This window comes from Rhipicephalus sanguineus, chromosome 1, assembly GCF_013339695.2.
Source record: "Rhipicephalus sanguineus isolate Rsan-2018 chromosome 1, BIME_Rsan_1.4, whole genome shotgun sequence".
Taxonomy (NCBI): domain Eukaryota; kingdom Metazoa; phylum Arthropoda; class Arachnida; order Ixodida; family Ixodidae; genus Rhipicephalus; species Rhipicephalus sanguineus.
In genome coordinates this window covers 322,942,002-322,957,211 of record NC_051176.1, presented here as the reverse complement: position 1 = coordinate 322,957,211, position 15,210 = coordinate 322,942,002, and the positions used below count along the sequence as shown (strand labels likewise).

At 48.2% G+C, this 15,210-nt stretch overlaps 1 protein-coding gene across 2 annotated transcripts in view; it reads left to right on the top strand.

The window, feature by feature from the left end:
* The window catches only part of LOC119379499 (actin-binding LIM protein 3), a 618,577-nt gene that overhangs the window by 504,010 nt on the left and 99,357 nt on the right, over positions 1-15,210 (top strand). For both annotated transcript variants that reach the window (XM_037648800.2, XM_037648799.2), the window contains one exon: positions 6,741-6,878. In XM_037648800.2, coding sequence (XP_037504728.1) covers positions 6,741-6,878 — 138 coding nt within the window. The remainder of the gene's footprint in view (positions 1-6,740; positions 6,879-15,210) is intronic.

The window sequence follows — 15,210 nt, the reverse complement described above, 5'->3', positions numbered from 1 at the left end:
TCGCATGCTCGCGCATGCGGTCATTAGCGCACCGCCCCGTTTGGCCAACATAGTAAAGGCCGCAAGAAAGAGGTATCTTATACACAACACTATCACAATATTCAACGTACTTCTGGCGATGCTTCTTGCTGCATCTTTTCGTCTTGGTCTCTCGATTTACTTGCTGACACAGGCTACCAAGCTTATTTTTGGCAGAAAACAACAGTCTAACGCTTGCCCTGCTGACCACTTTCTTGAGATTATGTGCCACCTTGTGCACATAAGGAATGACCACTACTTTTTTCTGCGGGTGTGTCACTGATTGAACAGTAGGTGAGCACTTGCTTTTAAAACCGGACACAAGGCTTTCTGCGATACTGGTCAAAAGCGTTCCTGGAAAACCTGCAAGCTTCAGGCGTGCTACTTGAGAACTAAAGCTCGCTTCGACTTGGTGATCACAGGACCTCTCAAGCGCCGCCTTCATGCAAGCCCTTGCAATACCGCACTTGACAATTTTTGAATGCGCAGAGGGCTTGCAAAGGCTTGCATGAACGCGGCGCTTGAGAGGTCCTGTGATCACCAAGTCGAAGCGAGCTTTAGTTCTCAAGTAGCACGCCTGAAGCTTGCAGGTTTTCCAGGAACGCTTTTGACCAGTATCGCAGAAAGCCTCGTGTCCGGTTTTAAAAGCAAGTGCTCACCTACTGTTCAATCAGTGACACACCCGCAGAAAAAAGTAGTGGTCATTCCTTATGTGCACAAGGTGGCACATAATCTCAAGAAAGTGGTCAGCAGGGCAGGCGTTAGACTGTTGTTTTCTGCCAAAAATAAGCTTGGTAGCCTGTGTCAGCAAGTAAATCGAGAGACCAAGACGAAAAGATGCAGCAAGAAGCATCGCCAGAAGTACGTTGAATATTGTGATAGTGTTGCGTATAAGATACCTCTTTCTTGCGGCCTTTACTATGTTGGCCAAACGGGGCGGTGCGCTAATGACCGCATGCGCGAGCATGCGAACAACGTCCGTAAACAAGCCAGAGATAGTCAATTGTCGCTTCACTGTAATGAATGTGGTTGCCAGCCATCTTTTAAAGATTCCATTTTCCTGTCCAAGTACCATGATGAACGGGCGCGTGTAATTTCTGAAGCGTATCATATCTATAATGGCGGAGAAGCATGTGTCAGCCTCCCCTCGATCTCCCTCCTTCCGAAGGAGTTGACGTTTCTGTCCGATTGAGGATTTTTTGGCCTCTGCGCAGGCTAATTCAATTTTTCTTTGTTTCTGTGCTTTTGTTTCCTTGAGATTGTGGCGGAGTATATATATGCAGACTGGAAGAATAAAACACATTTGGTTGTTAGTCAGCGCCGTGGTTTGTGTCCTTTCTTTGTCCCGTCTTTTAGCGCTGTTTCTAAAGTTAATCATGAACCAACCAGCCCAAATGCGTACCTTATTGCAAAAAAATTAGGCATGCTGCACTGACCTTGAGAGACAGCGACTTTCATCGGCAGAGGCCGACAACACTGCCCCCGCGATTCTGCCGTCTGCGGCGTCGCGCGCTTTACCACATGGACCATTCTGTGCTTGAGGGAAAACCATCGCCGCCCTATCTGTCGGCGACCGGCGGCGCGCCTTTGCTTGTCTTGGCGCAAAAAAGAAAAAAAAAAAACGCCATTCCCCTATTGGAAACATGCCTCAACTCATTTCCGACACAAAAAACAATGTAATGAAATACCTGTGTCCTGCATAGTATCGCGATACAGGCGATACATCGTAAATGCATTTCACTACTGAGATACAAATACATTTTTCAAATGTATCTCGATACAGAAATACAGATACTCAAAAGTATCTCTGAAATACTATCGCGATACTCTTGTATCGCGATACTGCCTAGCCCTGGTCCCAGATGAGGTTGTCCTCCATTCCATTGGGCCTGTTGGATATTCCTGTGACCTTGAAGGTTATCCCCATGGTCGTCTTAAAGGGCGAGCAAACAACCAAGTGGTCCAAAATTTGTGATGAAGAGATAACTGCGCACTTGTACGATGTGAACATGCTGCTGCAAGAATTTCGCAAATAAGTGCTGTAATAATGAAGTTACAGGCTTCAGTTTTTCGCTCGGCCTGGCCAGCCTTCTCCGCTGCAAAGTGGGGTGGGCGTAGCCCATTCTCGTGACTGTGTTCACATCGGCAATGCTGCACGATGTCAGCGTTTATGTCATCGGTACGCAGTCAATGGCCGTGCAAGGTGTTCTCCACGTGTTGCTCGTGTCAGAGTGGCATAGTGGGGAAGCGTGGTGCGAGGCACTGGTGAAGACGGGCGACTCCTGCATAGCCAAAAGCTCATCACCGCAGTGCAGAAGACCAATCGACAGAGTCTGTGCTACGTAATAGAAAACGTGCTGTAGAGGGGCAGCAGCAGTGTTTTGTAGCGTTAGCTACACTTGCCTAGCCGGAGCCGATTTCGCGTGGATCCTCATGAGCCATGCTGCGCATGCACAAGGTTCAGTGATGTCATACAGCTGGCTCACCGCTCTCCGCCACCGCGATCTTACACGCTCTCCGCCTCTCCGCGCGTGACTCGCTGCTGCTGATCTGCGCATTCGAGAGGAGTGACGTCGTAGCCATGGTAGACACACTGGCGCCAGCGCGGGCGCAGCCATTCGCCTTCACTGTGCAGTTGCCGTCCGACACAGCGCTGGAGCCCTGTGATAGCGCCTCTGACTGGCGTTTGCAGCTGGGTAACGCCATGGAGAAGGAGAGCGCAAATGCTGCTCGACGGCGCAGAAGAGGCGAGAAGCTTATCTCATCGGATCCCGAAGTAGTTGCCTATCAATTAGCGGTTCAGCGTACGAAGAATGAACAGAAGAATGCTAATAATCCTACGACAATCTGGAAAGCTAAGAATAATCAGCTGAACCTTTGCTAACGCTACGTATATCCTGGCATAGCCAAGCTAAGCCACTGCAAATTTTTTTTATTTGATCATCCCGGCCTTCTGTACAAATTAGTGAGGTTGCTTGGGAGGTGTAAAAAAAAATGTCTGAGCTTGTTTACTGGCCCTTTAAGAGAACCCCATGCTTTCCACCAGTGATGCTCTTTTCAGCCAACGAGTTTGTGTTATGCATGTGTGGACACCCTGTGATCCACTCGTTTCGGTAGAAGGTGCACTTAAACACCATGAAGGCAGCTTCGCACTGCTGGTGCCAAGCCTGAAGGCTTTCCCTCTTCCATTTCTATGCTATGCTTTACCCTCTCCCCTCCTTTCACTCCTCCTCGCTTCCCTTTCCCACCCCCATGCCGTACTATAGCATACAAGGCTATGCTCTACTCTGCTAGCGGGCCTGAATAGCAGAGTGGTTCTGACGCTCGCCTTTGGATCGTGGGTATGTGGGTTCGAATCCCGCCTCTCCAAAAATTTCTCTTTAACCCTTTAATGCCTGAATTATGAAAGCGCCAAAAGAAAAAAATTTGTTTTTCATTTTTCAGCTTTAAATAGCAACCTTAACTTAAATCAGCACTTGTATTATCCAAAATGCAACTTTAATGCATACTTTTAGGTATGTCCCGAATTCGCGACAACCGGCACTTAAGCCAATAGTAGCTCAATATGTTCAATGCAATGCAAGTATGGCATCGCCGCATCAATGAAGCGGATCTCTTCAGGGCGACGTAACTTGGTGTTGTCATTGTTGTTAAATGCGAGTTTGACTTTATTGACTCCTACCAATCACGTGACATCGTGTAGGCCACCGTGTGTGCCCTAGACTCCGCCGCCCAGTATAGCCGACCTCTTGGGAGCCGACAGAACGACATGAAGGTGACAATACCGAGAAATAGATCTAGCTCACCACGAGACAGAGCCTGTTGTTTGTTCGGATTTTTCTGCATCGCGAACAGATTGCTCTGTTGAACGATGTGTTCCGTGAAGGTGTCATAAAAAATTCCTTGAAATATTCAATAGGAGTTCGGACAGTGAGCGGTTTTCCAGTGTGGCATTTCCCGCTGTTCTTGACAGTCTTCCTTTTTCCACCGCACTGCATGTTTTAGAGAGGCACTAGCTTGGTTGGTCTACCACATCTTCGTCTTCATCCTCACTGCTCGATGAAGACGCTCGTGCTTGTTCATGAGGATCGGGATCGACATCGTCGACGTCGCTGTCATTGAGACAGCTGTCACTTTTATCTTCAGGTGGCAAGCGCGTGCGAAGCCTTTTTTTCCCATAAAATGAGCGGAAGCCCATCATGAACTTGTCATACTGGCAGTCATCACTGACCGACTCAAATGCCGGATGTCGCGAATTCGCGACATACCACAGAAGCGAGGATCGCGCAGGAAATAACGCACTTCAAAACAACGTGACATGTCGTGTGCAACCTCTTGTATGCGTGCACATCGAAAAAATTATATAGGAGATGGAACTTACGTCCCTCGGGCAGAAAACAACGAAGTGAGAGCCGTTGCACGTGCTTCGCGCTCTCCGGCATCTGATGCACAACACTGGGTTCCAGATTGCAATACCTTACATGCAATGGCACTATATGTCTGGTGCTGAAAGCTATGTTCACCGCAAACACGCGACAGCCACCGGTGAAGGCATCAACGCGTTTCGTGTGTTACTTAATCGGCGTCTTTCGGTATGTCGCGAATTCGCGACAACTGGCAGTAAAGGGTTAATTCTCTCTGTACTCATTCTCTCTCGCCCATCAGAGTTGTTGCATCCCACACCGGACAGATTGGCGCACATGTTCGGGGAGCAAAGCCGAAGAAACGGACGCATGCCGGTTCATGATGATGGTGGTTTTTATTCGCACTACCCGGTCGAACGAAAAGCTTAAACAGCTGTGCTGTTGAAAGGTTGGTTTATGGAGACACCCACCGGCTGGAGCATGCACAAAGCTGTTGCTGCACGCTTTCTGTCAGCTGGCCTCTGAAGCTATCCAGGACGAGAAAAGAACATGTGCACTGGGTCATCTGTCATCCAGTCTTTCTTATATACCCTAACTCTATGGGCATACATTTTGCAGTAATGCAAAGCAGTGTTTCAACCCCCATGGTGAGAACACGGACACTCTTCTTTCTCCTCTACTGTCATGCGAGTATAATCAGCATTTGCAAGAGAGAGCCAATACTTGTGCTCTGTGTAATCCATTTCTGAAACAAGAGCAGCTTTTTTTTTTCATAGTTGTGCGATGGCGGGGAAATAGTTCTCACGAAGCACAGGAGCCATTTATTGCTGACTCCGTAGCAGAAATCTTGGTTCGTGTGATGTCACTTCCTGGCTCCCTCGGAAAGTGCAGCCCATGTTCATTTGTTTTCCTGAGTGCATACTTTCTGAAGCACCATCGCTGCACACACTTTTCATCAACTTGTGACTGGTCGCTGTTTCTTTATTTTCTTTGGTGAAGTCATTCACATGAGCTGTAGTAGTACAGCTCACCATTCAGAAGTAATGATAGCGGCAAACTTGTAAACAGAAAATCGCAGGGCATAAGATTAATACACTCCACGGAATGCTTCACACAGCAGTTCCAAGATTGCACATGGTTCGCAGATGAGAAATAACGAGAAGAGCAAACGGGCTGGCAGTGGAATGAGCTATTCTTGGCTAATTTCTGCAGTTGCATCATTCACCATATGGCAGTAATAAATGGCCCAGAGGGCAGCAGTGTTGCAGAGGCAGCCATTAAATTTCGGTGGTATTCATTTGCTACTGAAAATTTGGTACAGCTGCCTTGTTTTACTGTACATTGAAACCGAAAGAAAAGTGCACACAACAGATGTCACTGCCAGCCTAAGAAATCGAGGGTGCATCTTGCACACAGGCAATCTCTAAATATATTTGTGGGGTGATTTTCCTTGCAAAGCTCTAGGTGTGGCTGCTACACAGAAGCATACTTAACGGACAGTACGAAAAAACATGGGATAAGTGTTGACTGCCGACTGAAATATTTATTGCATGAAACCATGCCATAAATAACATCTGTCACACACCGCTTGTCCAGAAGGGTCTGATAAGCAAAGAAGAATGTAACTACTAAAAAAAAAAGGTAATGCTATCATGACAATACCTCATCTCTTTGGCAGGCACTTGGACAGATGTGGGCACGACATGCGCCCCTGGTACCGGGAAGGCCAGGCTAGCTGTTGCGAAGGTGTCCCTTTGTTTCGCAACACCACCATTTTGTACTGTCGCAGGGGGAAGACACAGCAGAAAATCATGGACCACATCAGTTATCTGTCCGATGCATGCATTTCCTTGCTTGACAAAATGATGAGGCAATAGAGTTATTGTATGATTAGTTTTTTTTTAGTTTTTTAATTTTTCTTTGCTTACCAGACCCTCCTGGACACGTGGTGTGTGACAGATGATATTTAAGGCATGGTTTGCTCAATAAAAATGTTGCAGTTGGCAGTCAGTGCTCATCCAGTGTTCTTCCGTTCTGTCTCGTCTTTTTGTGCTGTCCATTAAGTCTGAAACCGTACCAACTTGCTCAGTTTTCCAGCCTACTGAAATTTTACATAGTTGCAGCCAATACACGAGTATATGCGGCACATAAATACTCCTTTCACTAAAGGTGTGGAGTGGAGTCCCTTGGCTTGTTCATGTGCTTGTATGATTATATCAGTAGTTCATGCACTTATAGCACACACAAACAAAGACGGACAGATGTAAAAGAACAAAGGAGTGGCCCCTGAGTGTTTTTGTTGTGATGTCAAATCTCAATTTCGTCCAGTGTATTAAGTGATGGACATGTGCCTTGCAGAATCACAGCACAAGTGCTGTCCTTCGATCAACCCCTTTCTCAGATGGCTACTCTGGCTTTCGGTATGCCTCCTACAGCCCACATCTGAGACGATCAATGCCAAATGTCAACTGGCACCTTTCAACGGACCCGCCAAAGGTAATCATTAGAAGAGCTTATTAAACTGTGGCTTTTATATTTGATGATAAATACTTGCAAAATGCTACCTTACTCTGTGGAGCATTCTTTAATGCCAGCATTTTGCATTATCAGCCACAAGACTCTCTATATACTTACCAGAACTGATGCGTGGCAATTATAAGTGCTCGAGGAACAACAGACACAGTACAGTAATATGTATCTGCTAATGTGTCTCTGCTGAGACCTAACTACGTGCTAAATGCTGGTACACAGTAACCACCAAGGACGAATTTGCATCTCCTGACGAACACCACTGCCACCAACAAAGAAACAAATGCAGTGCCACAGCAAATACTGCCTAAAGTACCCACTACACAGCCTTTTCTTTCTTTTTGCTCAAGTGCAGGAAATGTTCAGGCTCTCGTGCACAAGCATCCGATAGCACATGGTGGTGATGCCATGGAGCATTTCAAAACTAACACAGGGTCTGGAGCACCCAGTGACTGACATAGTGACAGAGTGGATGGACACGTGTGTAGGCTTTGTGCGATACATGTGTGCTTACCTATGCGCATCTGCACAGCGGCCTGCTACTGAGTGAAAACTAGCATCATTTCATTGAAACGTAGTACTACTGTGTGGAGCCGATCATCCCTGGTTAGTTGAGTGCAGTGCGTCACCTGCTGAGCTCACGGTTTCGCTGCCTGGCCAGTTGTTGAACACTCCCATGGCAAACGCACACATACCGTATGTGATCGTTTGCCATGGGAGTGTTCTTCGTAACCACTCCGCTCTACACCATGCACGGGTGTGGTGAATACCTTGTTGCGTCAACGCGGTGACAATGAGCTTCCTCGCACATTCTGTGTCTCTGCTATTGTCTGGGGGTCCTGATAGAATAAAAGCATAAAGTACGGAAAAAGACGTTTTGGCTCCCCTGAAGGGAGCCTTGTTCACAATGAAAGCGAGGAGGAGTGAAGCGATGCTTATGAGGCTTTAGAATGTGACGTAAGCAGCGGCTGTAGATGAGAGGGAGCGTTCTGTCATTTCACTTCAAAGTATCATTCGTCGTTTGAATCACGATGGATTCTAAATGGCGTCTTTCAGACAGTTTTTTCTCTTTTTCCAAGATCGTGGCGTTATCAAAATCAAAATGGCTAGGTGGGCTAGTTGGTAACGCATGATTAAAAAACTTTGAGCGCGCAAAAGGACGTAGGACCAGAAGAAACACAAAATCAATGTGGTGGCTCAAGTTTTGAGCGTGCTCGGCCAAGGCATTCGGGGAAACTTTTTCCTTGCTGACGTCATTGACATGCTGCTTGACCCGCTGTTCTAAATTTCCTGTCTCGCCGATATATACACTATCACAGTCTTTACATGGGATCCGATAAACTACGCCAGGAAACTTTTCTTTTTGAAGCTTGTCTTTCACATTCACCAGCCGATGACGCAATTTCTGTGTAGGAACATGGGCTACTTGGACTTCGTAATGGCGTAGAACACGAGCGAGACCCTCGCTCACACCAGGCACGTACGGTATAGTGGCGCGTTTTTTTGGCAACACACGGTCAGGTCTTGGTGGCTGAGACAGCTGGCATACCACCGAGTTCAGCATAGGTTTAGCGTAGCCACATGCCGAGAGATCTCGGTGCACTTGCTGTAGGCCAGCAGCCCTTCTACTCGGCGTTGTGCAGATGCGGTTGGTTCTGGCGACAAGCGAGGCCACCACCTATCTCTTCTGGTTTGTCGGGTGCACCGAGTCATAATGCAGGTACCTGCCGGTGTGCGTGCTCTTTCTGTACACAGAAAACGTCAGGCTGCACTGGTCACGTTTCACAAGGACGTCCAGGAAGGGTAGTTCGCCGTCTTTTTGTACCTCGGCCGTGAACTGAATAGAGGCTTCAATGCTATTTCAGTGGAACAGGAATGAAGGAATTTTTTCTCGCTGAATTGTGCAAAACACATCGTCTACGTAACGAAGGAAGACCTTGGGCAGCGTGTTGAAAGAGGCGAGTGCACGATTTTCAAGCCATTCCATCGTTAAATTTGAAGCTGTTACCGAGATAGATGCCCCCATCGGTGTACTGTGCACTTGCTTGTAGAAGGCGCCTTCGAACACGAAGTATGTGTTCTCCAGGCAAAGCAAAAGGAGACTTTTCAAGTCAGGGACATCAGTGGGCCGCTTGCTTGGTATTTTACGATAGGCTCTATGAGTCTCTGTGGGGGTTCGCCACAACTACCATATTTTCCTATGCATAAGATTCACCTTTTTTCCAATATTTTCATTGGTGCGTTGTAGTATCTCAGAAAGGGAGTCCGACTCCAGTCGTCTCAACGTATGAAACAAGAACTGCTTTATTGACTATGTACATGATTTATATACCAATGAATAAACGCGCCCCCTAGTGATGCAAGGACAGAAACGAAACCGAAACTGAATACAACATACTCCCCCGCTTATTTGTAGTGGTTAGTAGTTAGTACGTACAGTCGATCCCGGATATATCGAACTCGGATATATCGAATTATTGGCTATATCGAACAGTTGAGAAATCCCCTTGAATTTCCCATGCAAAAGTATGGGGTTGGTGTGCACATATATCGAACTCTGCCCCGCGCCGAAGCCCAGAAAGTGAATTTTTCCTAACAACTATTGATCATTCTTCGGCCGCGTTCTTGCGTAAGTTCCAATCCCTCGTCACGCGCAGGTGACGAAATTGCGTTGCTCTAGTTCGTTGCGCAGCGCTTGTCAGTTCACCGGTATAGTATTTGACGCGCGGTCCGCAGGTTTTAACGCGTGGGCTGGTGTTTTTCAAAGAGGCTGATTGCCGAGGGCACCAAAATGAGAATTCGAAGTGACTTGGCAGCCTTGTTGTAACGTTTGCATTCCCTTCCTTGTCTCTTCGCGCACGATAGCATGCGGGCCTGCAAAGCATGGCCTTTGAGATCCGCAACCTTGTGACGTATTTTTAGTGTTTTCGGTTTTAAAATGCTGATCTCAGAGGCTACGCTTGTTTTCGCATTTCTCGCCAAAGTGGCGGCTGCCGTCTGCAAAGCCACAAGTGCCATCGGTATCGCCAACATGTTGACTTTGGAGAAATGTGTCTTCGTGCAGCGTTGTCTCTTCCAGAATGTGTACTTTGCGCTTTGTTCTTGATAAATCGTCATTCGGGAGTCGAACTAAACATTGTCCCGCTCGTAGCGATAAAAATCATGACCGGTGCTTGAAACGACGTCAAGTAAAGCACCGTCGTGCACTGTTTCCTTACGGGCCTCGGTGCCAGGTGACGACTTCGGGCGCGTCATGACCGCCGACTACGGCGTACGGTGCGTCAGTGAATTTTGCGACTTAGCGTTTCCGGGAGCCGTATCGGACGGGAGCACAGCGAGTGGCTTTATCGGTGCAGATAACAACGTATACCTCTTTCTGACCGCATCGATGCCGAGATCATAGGTGATGTTGACGCTGCTGTGGAAATGGACCCGTGCGGTTTGAAGATGCCAGCCGCCGCTGCCACCGCTAAACCCTTTACCGCGCTACAGAGCTCGCATCAGCGTTCAGCGTCGATCACGCTGTTGTGGCGGAATGTGCTGAATTTACTTATTTGGAAAGCTTATATAATATTGACGATGACTTGATGAATTCACGGCGCGCAAGAAGCAAGACAAGTTGACGGGACTCTTTTCATGCGAAATAAAGTGCGCTAACTTGCAAAAGAAGTTCTCGCCTTGTTCTTTAGCATATGTGAGCGAATCGTCATGTTCGCGCTTTTTACGATTTCAGAAAACTGTGTCGAGGCCTGCAGTGCTTTAATTAAAGCCTTAAATATGCATATTTCGTATTTCGAATTATCGATATATCGAACTATTTCGCGATCCCCTTCGAGTTCGATATATCCGGGATCGACTGTATTAGTAACAGAAACCCAAGTATGCACACTACTCATTTACATATTACAGAATATACACAATTTCGGACCATGAACTAATAATTGGTCTGATATTCCTGAAGCCAGGCCGGTGGCCGGCGCCTTCTGGTCGGCCGCTCTGATTGTTGCACTGCTGAGGTTGGCTGCTGCAGTACCCCAGGAGATAGCGACTGCGCCCCATAAGGTGGCTGCAGCACAGGAGGCTGCACTACGCCAGGGGACAGCGGCTGCGGCACGGCAGGTTGCAGTACACCAGCAGACGGTGGCTCCGGCACGGCTGGTTACACTACGGCAGGGGACGGCAGCTGCAACACGGCAGGTTGTAGCAGGGCAGCCTGTGACACCGGGACTGGCAACTGCGGCACAGGTAGCTGCGGCTGGTGACACGCACCCCCCTCTGGAACCCTGGAAAGATTGGAGGCATTCCACGTACGGCCGTCTTCAAGTCTGTAAGAAGCAGGTCCCTTCCTTTCCAACACTTTAGTTGGTGAGGAGAAGGAGCAGTCTCCCTTAAAGCGAACGGATGGTTTCTTGACACGGACAATGTTGCCCGCAGCTATCCTTGGTTTCTTGGCAGCTCTCCTTTTGTCCGTGTACAACTTGCTGCTCTGCTGTTGATGCCGGACCCTACAGCGTAGTCGTGCCAATTCCTTAGGCGGTTCTTCAACAAAGGCTGGTGCTGAGAACCCGACGACATCCAGCCTGGTTCGAGGCATCCTACCATGCAGCAACGCTGCAAGGGCAACCCCAGTGGCTCCCTGTGGAGTAACCCTGTAAATAGCAAGGTAGTCCATGACTGCTTGTCAAAGGGGTCGTCCTTCGAGGAGTGAAACTTGAATAAAGTTTTTGAATGTCCGATTGAACCGTTCTATTGGTCCATTCGCCTGGGGGTAGTATACTGACGAATGCAAAAGACAGATGGCTCTGTCTTGCAGAAAGGTAATGAATTCACGTAAAGTGAATTGAGGCCCATTGTCGCAAACGATTTCCTCAGGGTAGTCTTCTCGGGCAAAAACACTTGTTAAAGAGTCTTTCACTGTGCTCGTGGATACCTCACTGCAAAAATATACCTCCGGCCACTTGGAGTGGTAATCCACAAGCGTTATAGCAAATCTGCTGTTGTGAGGTGTGTGCTCCAAAGGACCAACAATATCTAAGGCAAGCTTTTGCCATGGTCTTTCAGGCCATTCAACAGGTTGCAATGGTGCTGGTGATGTCTTGGCCGACTTATCTGCCTCCAGGCAGATGTGGCAGTTTTTCACTGCCGTTTCCACTCCCTTGTCCATTCGTGGCCACCAGAACCGCTCACGAAGTCGCGCCTTAGTGCGCGTGATACCAGGATGTGTCTTGTGTGTGGTGGCGATAGGCCTCCAACGCTCAAGTTTGCGCAGCGCCGTCCGCCGCCCCAGCGGAGAGAGGGGGAATCTCCGGTAGGTCGGACGGGTTGCTCTTGCTTGGTTTTCCCATTGCGCGCGCGGAGAACTTGCTCCCCGGGGCTTTTATCTCGCATTTTTCACGCTATGGGTGCCGTTCCTTCGTCGTACTCGAAAGCAGGCACGCAGTCCTGCTGCATTGTGAACTGTCACAAAAGTTTAAAAATGTCGAAGAGCCGAAAACTTCCTGTCATGTTCTACCGTTTCCAATGCAAGCAGCGCGAGGAGCAGAGGCGTCAAGAGTGGATTATGGCAGTTCGCCGCGATGCTTTCGTGGTCTTGTCACCTTGAAGCAATTTTTGTCGTACACAGTATTACGAACTATTAACGGGGAGAAACGCGATGATCGTGCTCATTTGAAAAGGAAGTGCGTTTGTGAACCGAAGCTACAACAAATAGACAGCCGCTGTACGTTTCGAGATTGCGCGCTGGCTTTCCGAGTCAACCATTTGTAATGTTACAGCAGCGGAGCATTTGGGCTTATTACACCACAGTTTAAATAACGTACCGTGAGTACTAAGTGCTTAATTCAGCTGATTGCGGTACATTTCCCGTCACGGCTCCCTGTAAACAGAATTAAGCTGCATGTTTGCACTGAGCGTTTATAATGGCCTTGCACGCGACACGCCGTGATTGCTTAGCAGGCTGAAGTGTTGCGCTGCTAAGATCGTGGTCATGGGTTCGATTCACGCTTAGGGCAGCTGCATTTCGATGGGAGCGAAATCCAGTAACACCGGCGTACTTAGATTTACGTACACGTTAAAGAACCCCAGGTGGCCGAAATTCATCCGAATTAATCCACCACGGCGTGCCTCGTAATAATGTCATGCTTTCGGCACATAATAAAAAGCCTTGCATGCGCGTGAGCCGCGAGCAATATACAGTTGCCGCTTTGGAAACGAGCTGAAAAAAAGAACCAAGGTGGCAATTAAATTTTCGATGGCTTTGCGAATTCAGATGCGCTTATCATCGGGCACAAATCTCGGCATAATCATAAACATGCGCGATCCCAGTGGGTATTGTATATAGTACCAGGGGCGTAGCCAGAAATTTTTTTAGGGGTGGGGGGTGGGGGGGGCGTCCAACCATACATAATGTTGTTCGTGCGTGCGTTTTTATGTGTGCGTGTACATATAGGCAAGCAAAATTGAAAATTTTCGGGGAGGGTTTGAACCCCCCCCCCCTTGGCTTACGCCTCTATATAGTATGAAGTTGACCAAGCAAGCTGTCGAAACAACCAAAGCGACATTTGAATAAGCGAACACGGTGCGTGATCAGGCGTCGATATTATACGAAATGAAACACGCCTCTGCAAGAAACATGCATGGTCGAAGTGGGCATGAAATATTTATTCATTTTTTGTTTGCGCGTATCATTATGCTGTCAAAGGGAGCTCTAAAAAAATCCAAGGTGACATTGAACTTGCGATCCGACGTTGTTATCATTCGATGCTAACCTCGGCAAAAGTGAAACTCCCACGAAACTGAACACTGCGCATTGCGATGCAGCCAGTGACTCAACAGGGCAGATGTAAATTTATGCTCTTCATACTGAGCTCATAATAAATTTAAAGCCGCACGACAAACTTGGCATCCAAGCAATCGAAAAGTTATCAATAGAAAACGCACGCGAAAGCGTGCTGGATATTTGCTGACAGCTCCGAGTAGACACGACTGCCAGAACGAATGTGCGTTTTACCGGTAACATAATTACAGAACTCGCGCAGTCACCTCCCTATTCATGTCAAAGAAATGTGCCCGTTCAGCATCGGCACCCACGTAGCGCTCGCACAAACAGCATCGCCCTTGACGACCTGCTCGGTCCCGAAAAGGTGGTCGATCAACCGCCCTCCTCTGGTGAGATTCCCTCCGTGAAAACGCTTTTTTCCATCTCTGGGATCTTTCTAAACCTTCAGAGCAAGCGACACGTGAAGCTGCACGTGCACGGCGAGCAGAGAACAGCGCGTGCAGGGTGCGTGAACGCGCTCAGACAGCGCAGTCAAAAGCCAGGCGCGGGGAGTGAAGCGACCGGTTTTTTGCAAGAAAGGCGGCGAAACGCGTGCGACGCAGCGCCCCCTGGCCGAGCTTGGGAGGCCTATTATCTGAGCAGTGAGGGAGGACGGAACAACAAGGCACTCTGCACGCAGTAGAAGATAATCAACAACAGAAAGTTCCTCTCTAATAAAGTAGAACGGTTTCACCTCTTCTGGTAAGGAATTGTGTGGCGGCCGGGAACTGAGCACAAATGATTTGACAGTTTCTGGACAACCATCGTCTAGGACGGCCTGCCTGAACTCCTCCTTTGTCACACAGGCTGGCTCAACGAGTGACACAATTTCTTCCTTCTTTACATGCTCTGCTTCTGAGGTAGCTGCTGGCAGCCAAGAAAGTGCGTCTGCTACAGTGTTTGTGGACCCCTTGCGGTATTCAACAGTGACGTTATAACAAGGCAGTCGTGCACTCCAGTGTGCGATTCGAAGTGGGCATCTTCCACATCCTTGTGACGACAGCAAAAAGACAAGCTTCTGGTGGTCTGTTCGAATTTTGAAATGGCGACCCCACAGGTACGTGTGCCATCGCTGACATGCCCAAATACATGCCAGTGCTTCACGTTCACCGACTAAATACTTTCTTTCTGCTGAGGAATGTGTACGAGATACAAAGGCGACTGTAAGGAGCTCTTGGCTGTTTTGTTGCTGGAGGACTGCTTCCAGCCCACAGTCGGAAGCATCTGTCGATACAATGACTGGGAGTGCCGGATCAAACATTTGGAGGACTGTACTCGACGAAAGCATTTTTTTCACTCTTCTGAAACTGCTGTCTGCTTCGGCTGACCAGAAGAATGGCTCATCTTTGCTAAGTAGGACTCTCATAGGCTCGACCACTTGTGCCAAGCGTGGAACAAATTTCGAGTAGTATTCTACAATACCCAAGAATGAACGGAAGGCAGCAACATCAGTTGGCACAGGAGTGTTAACTGGAGTCATTC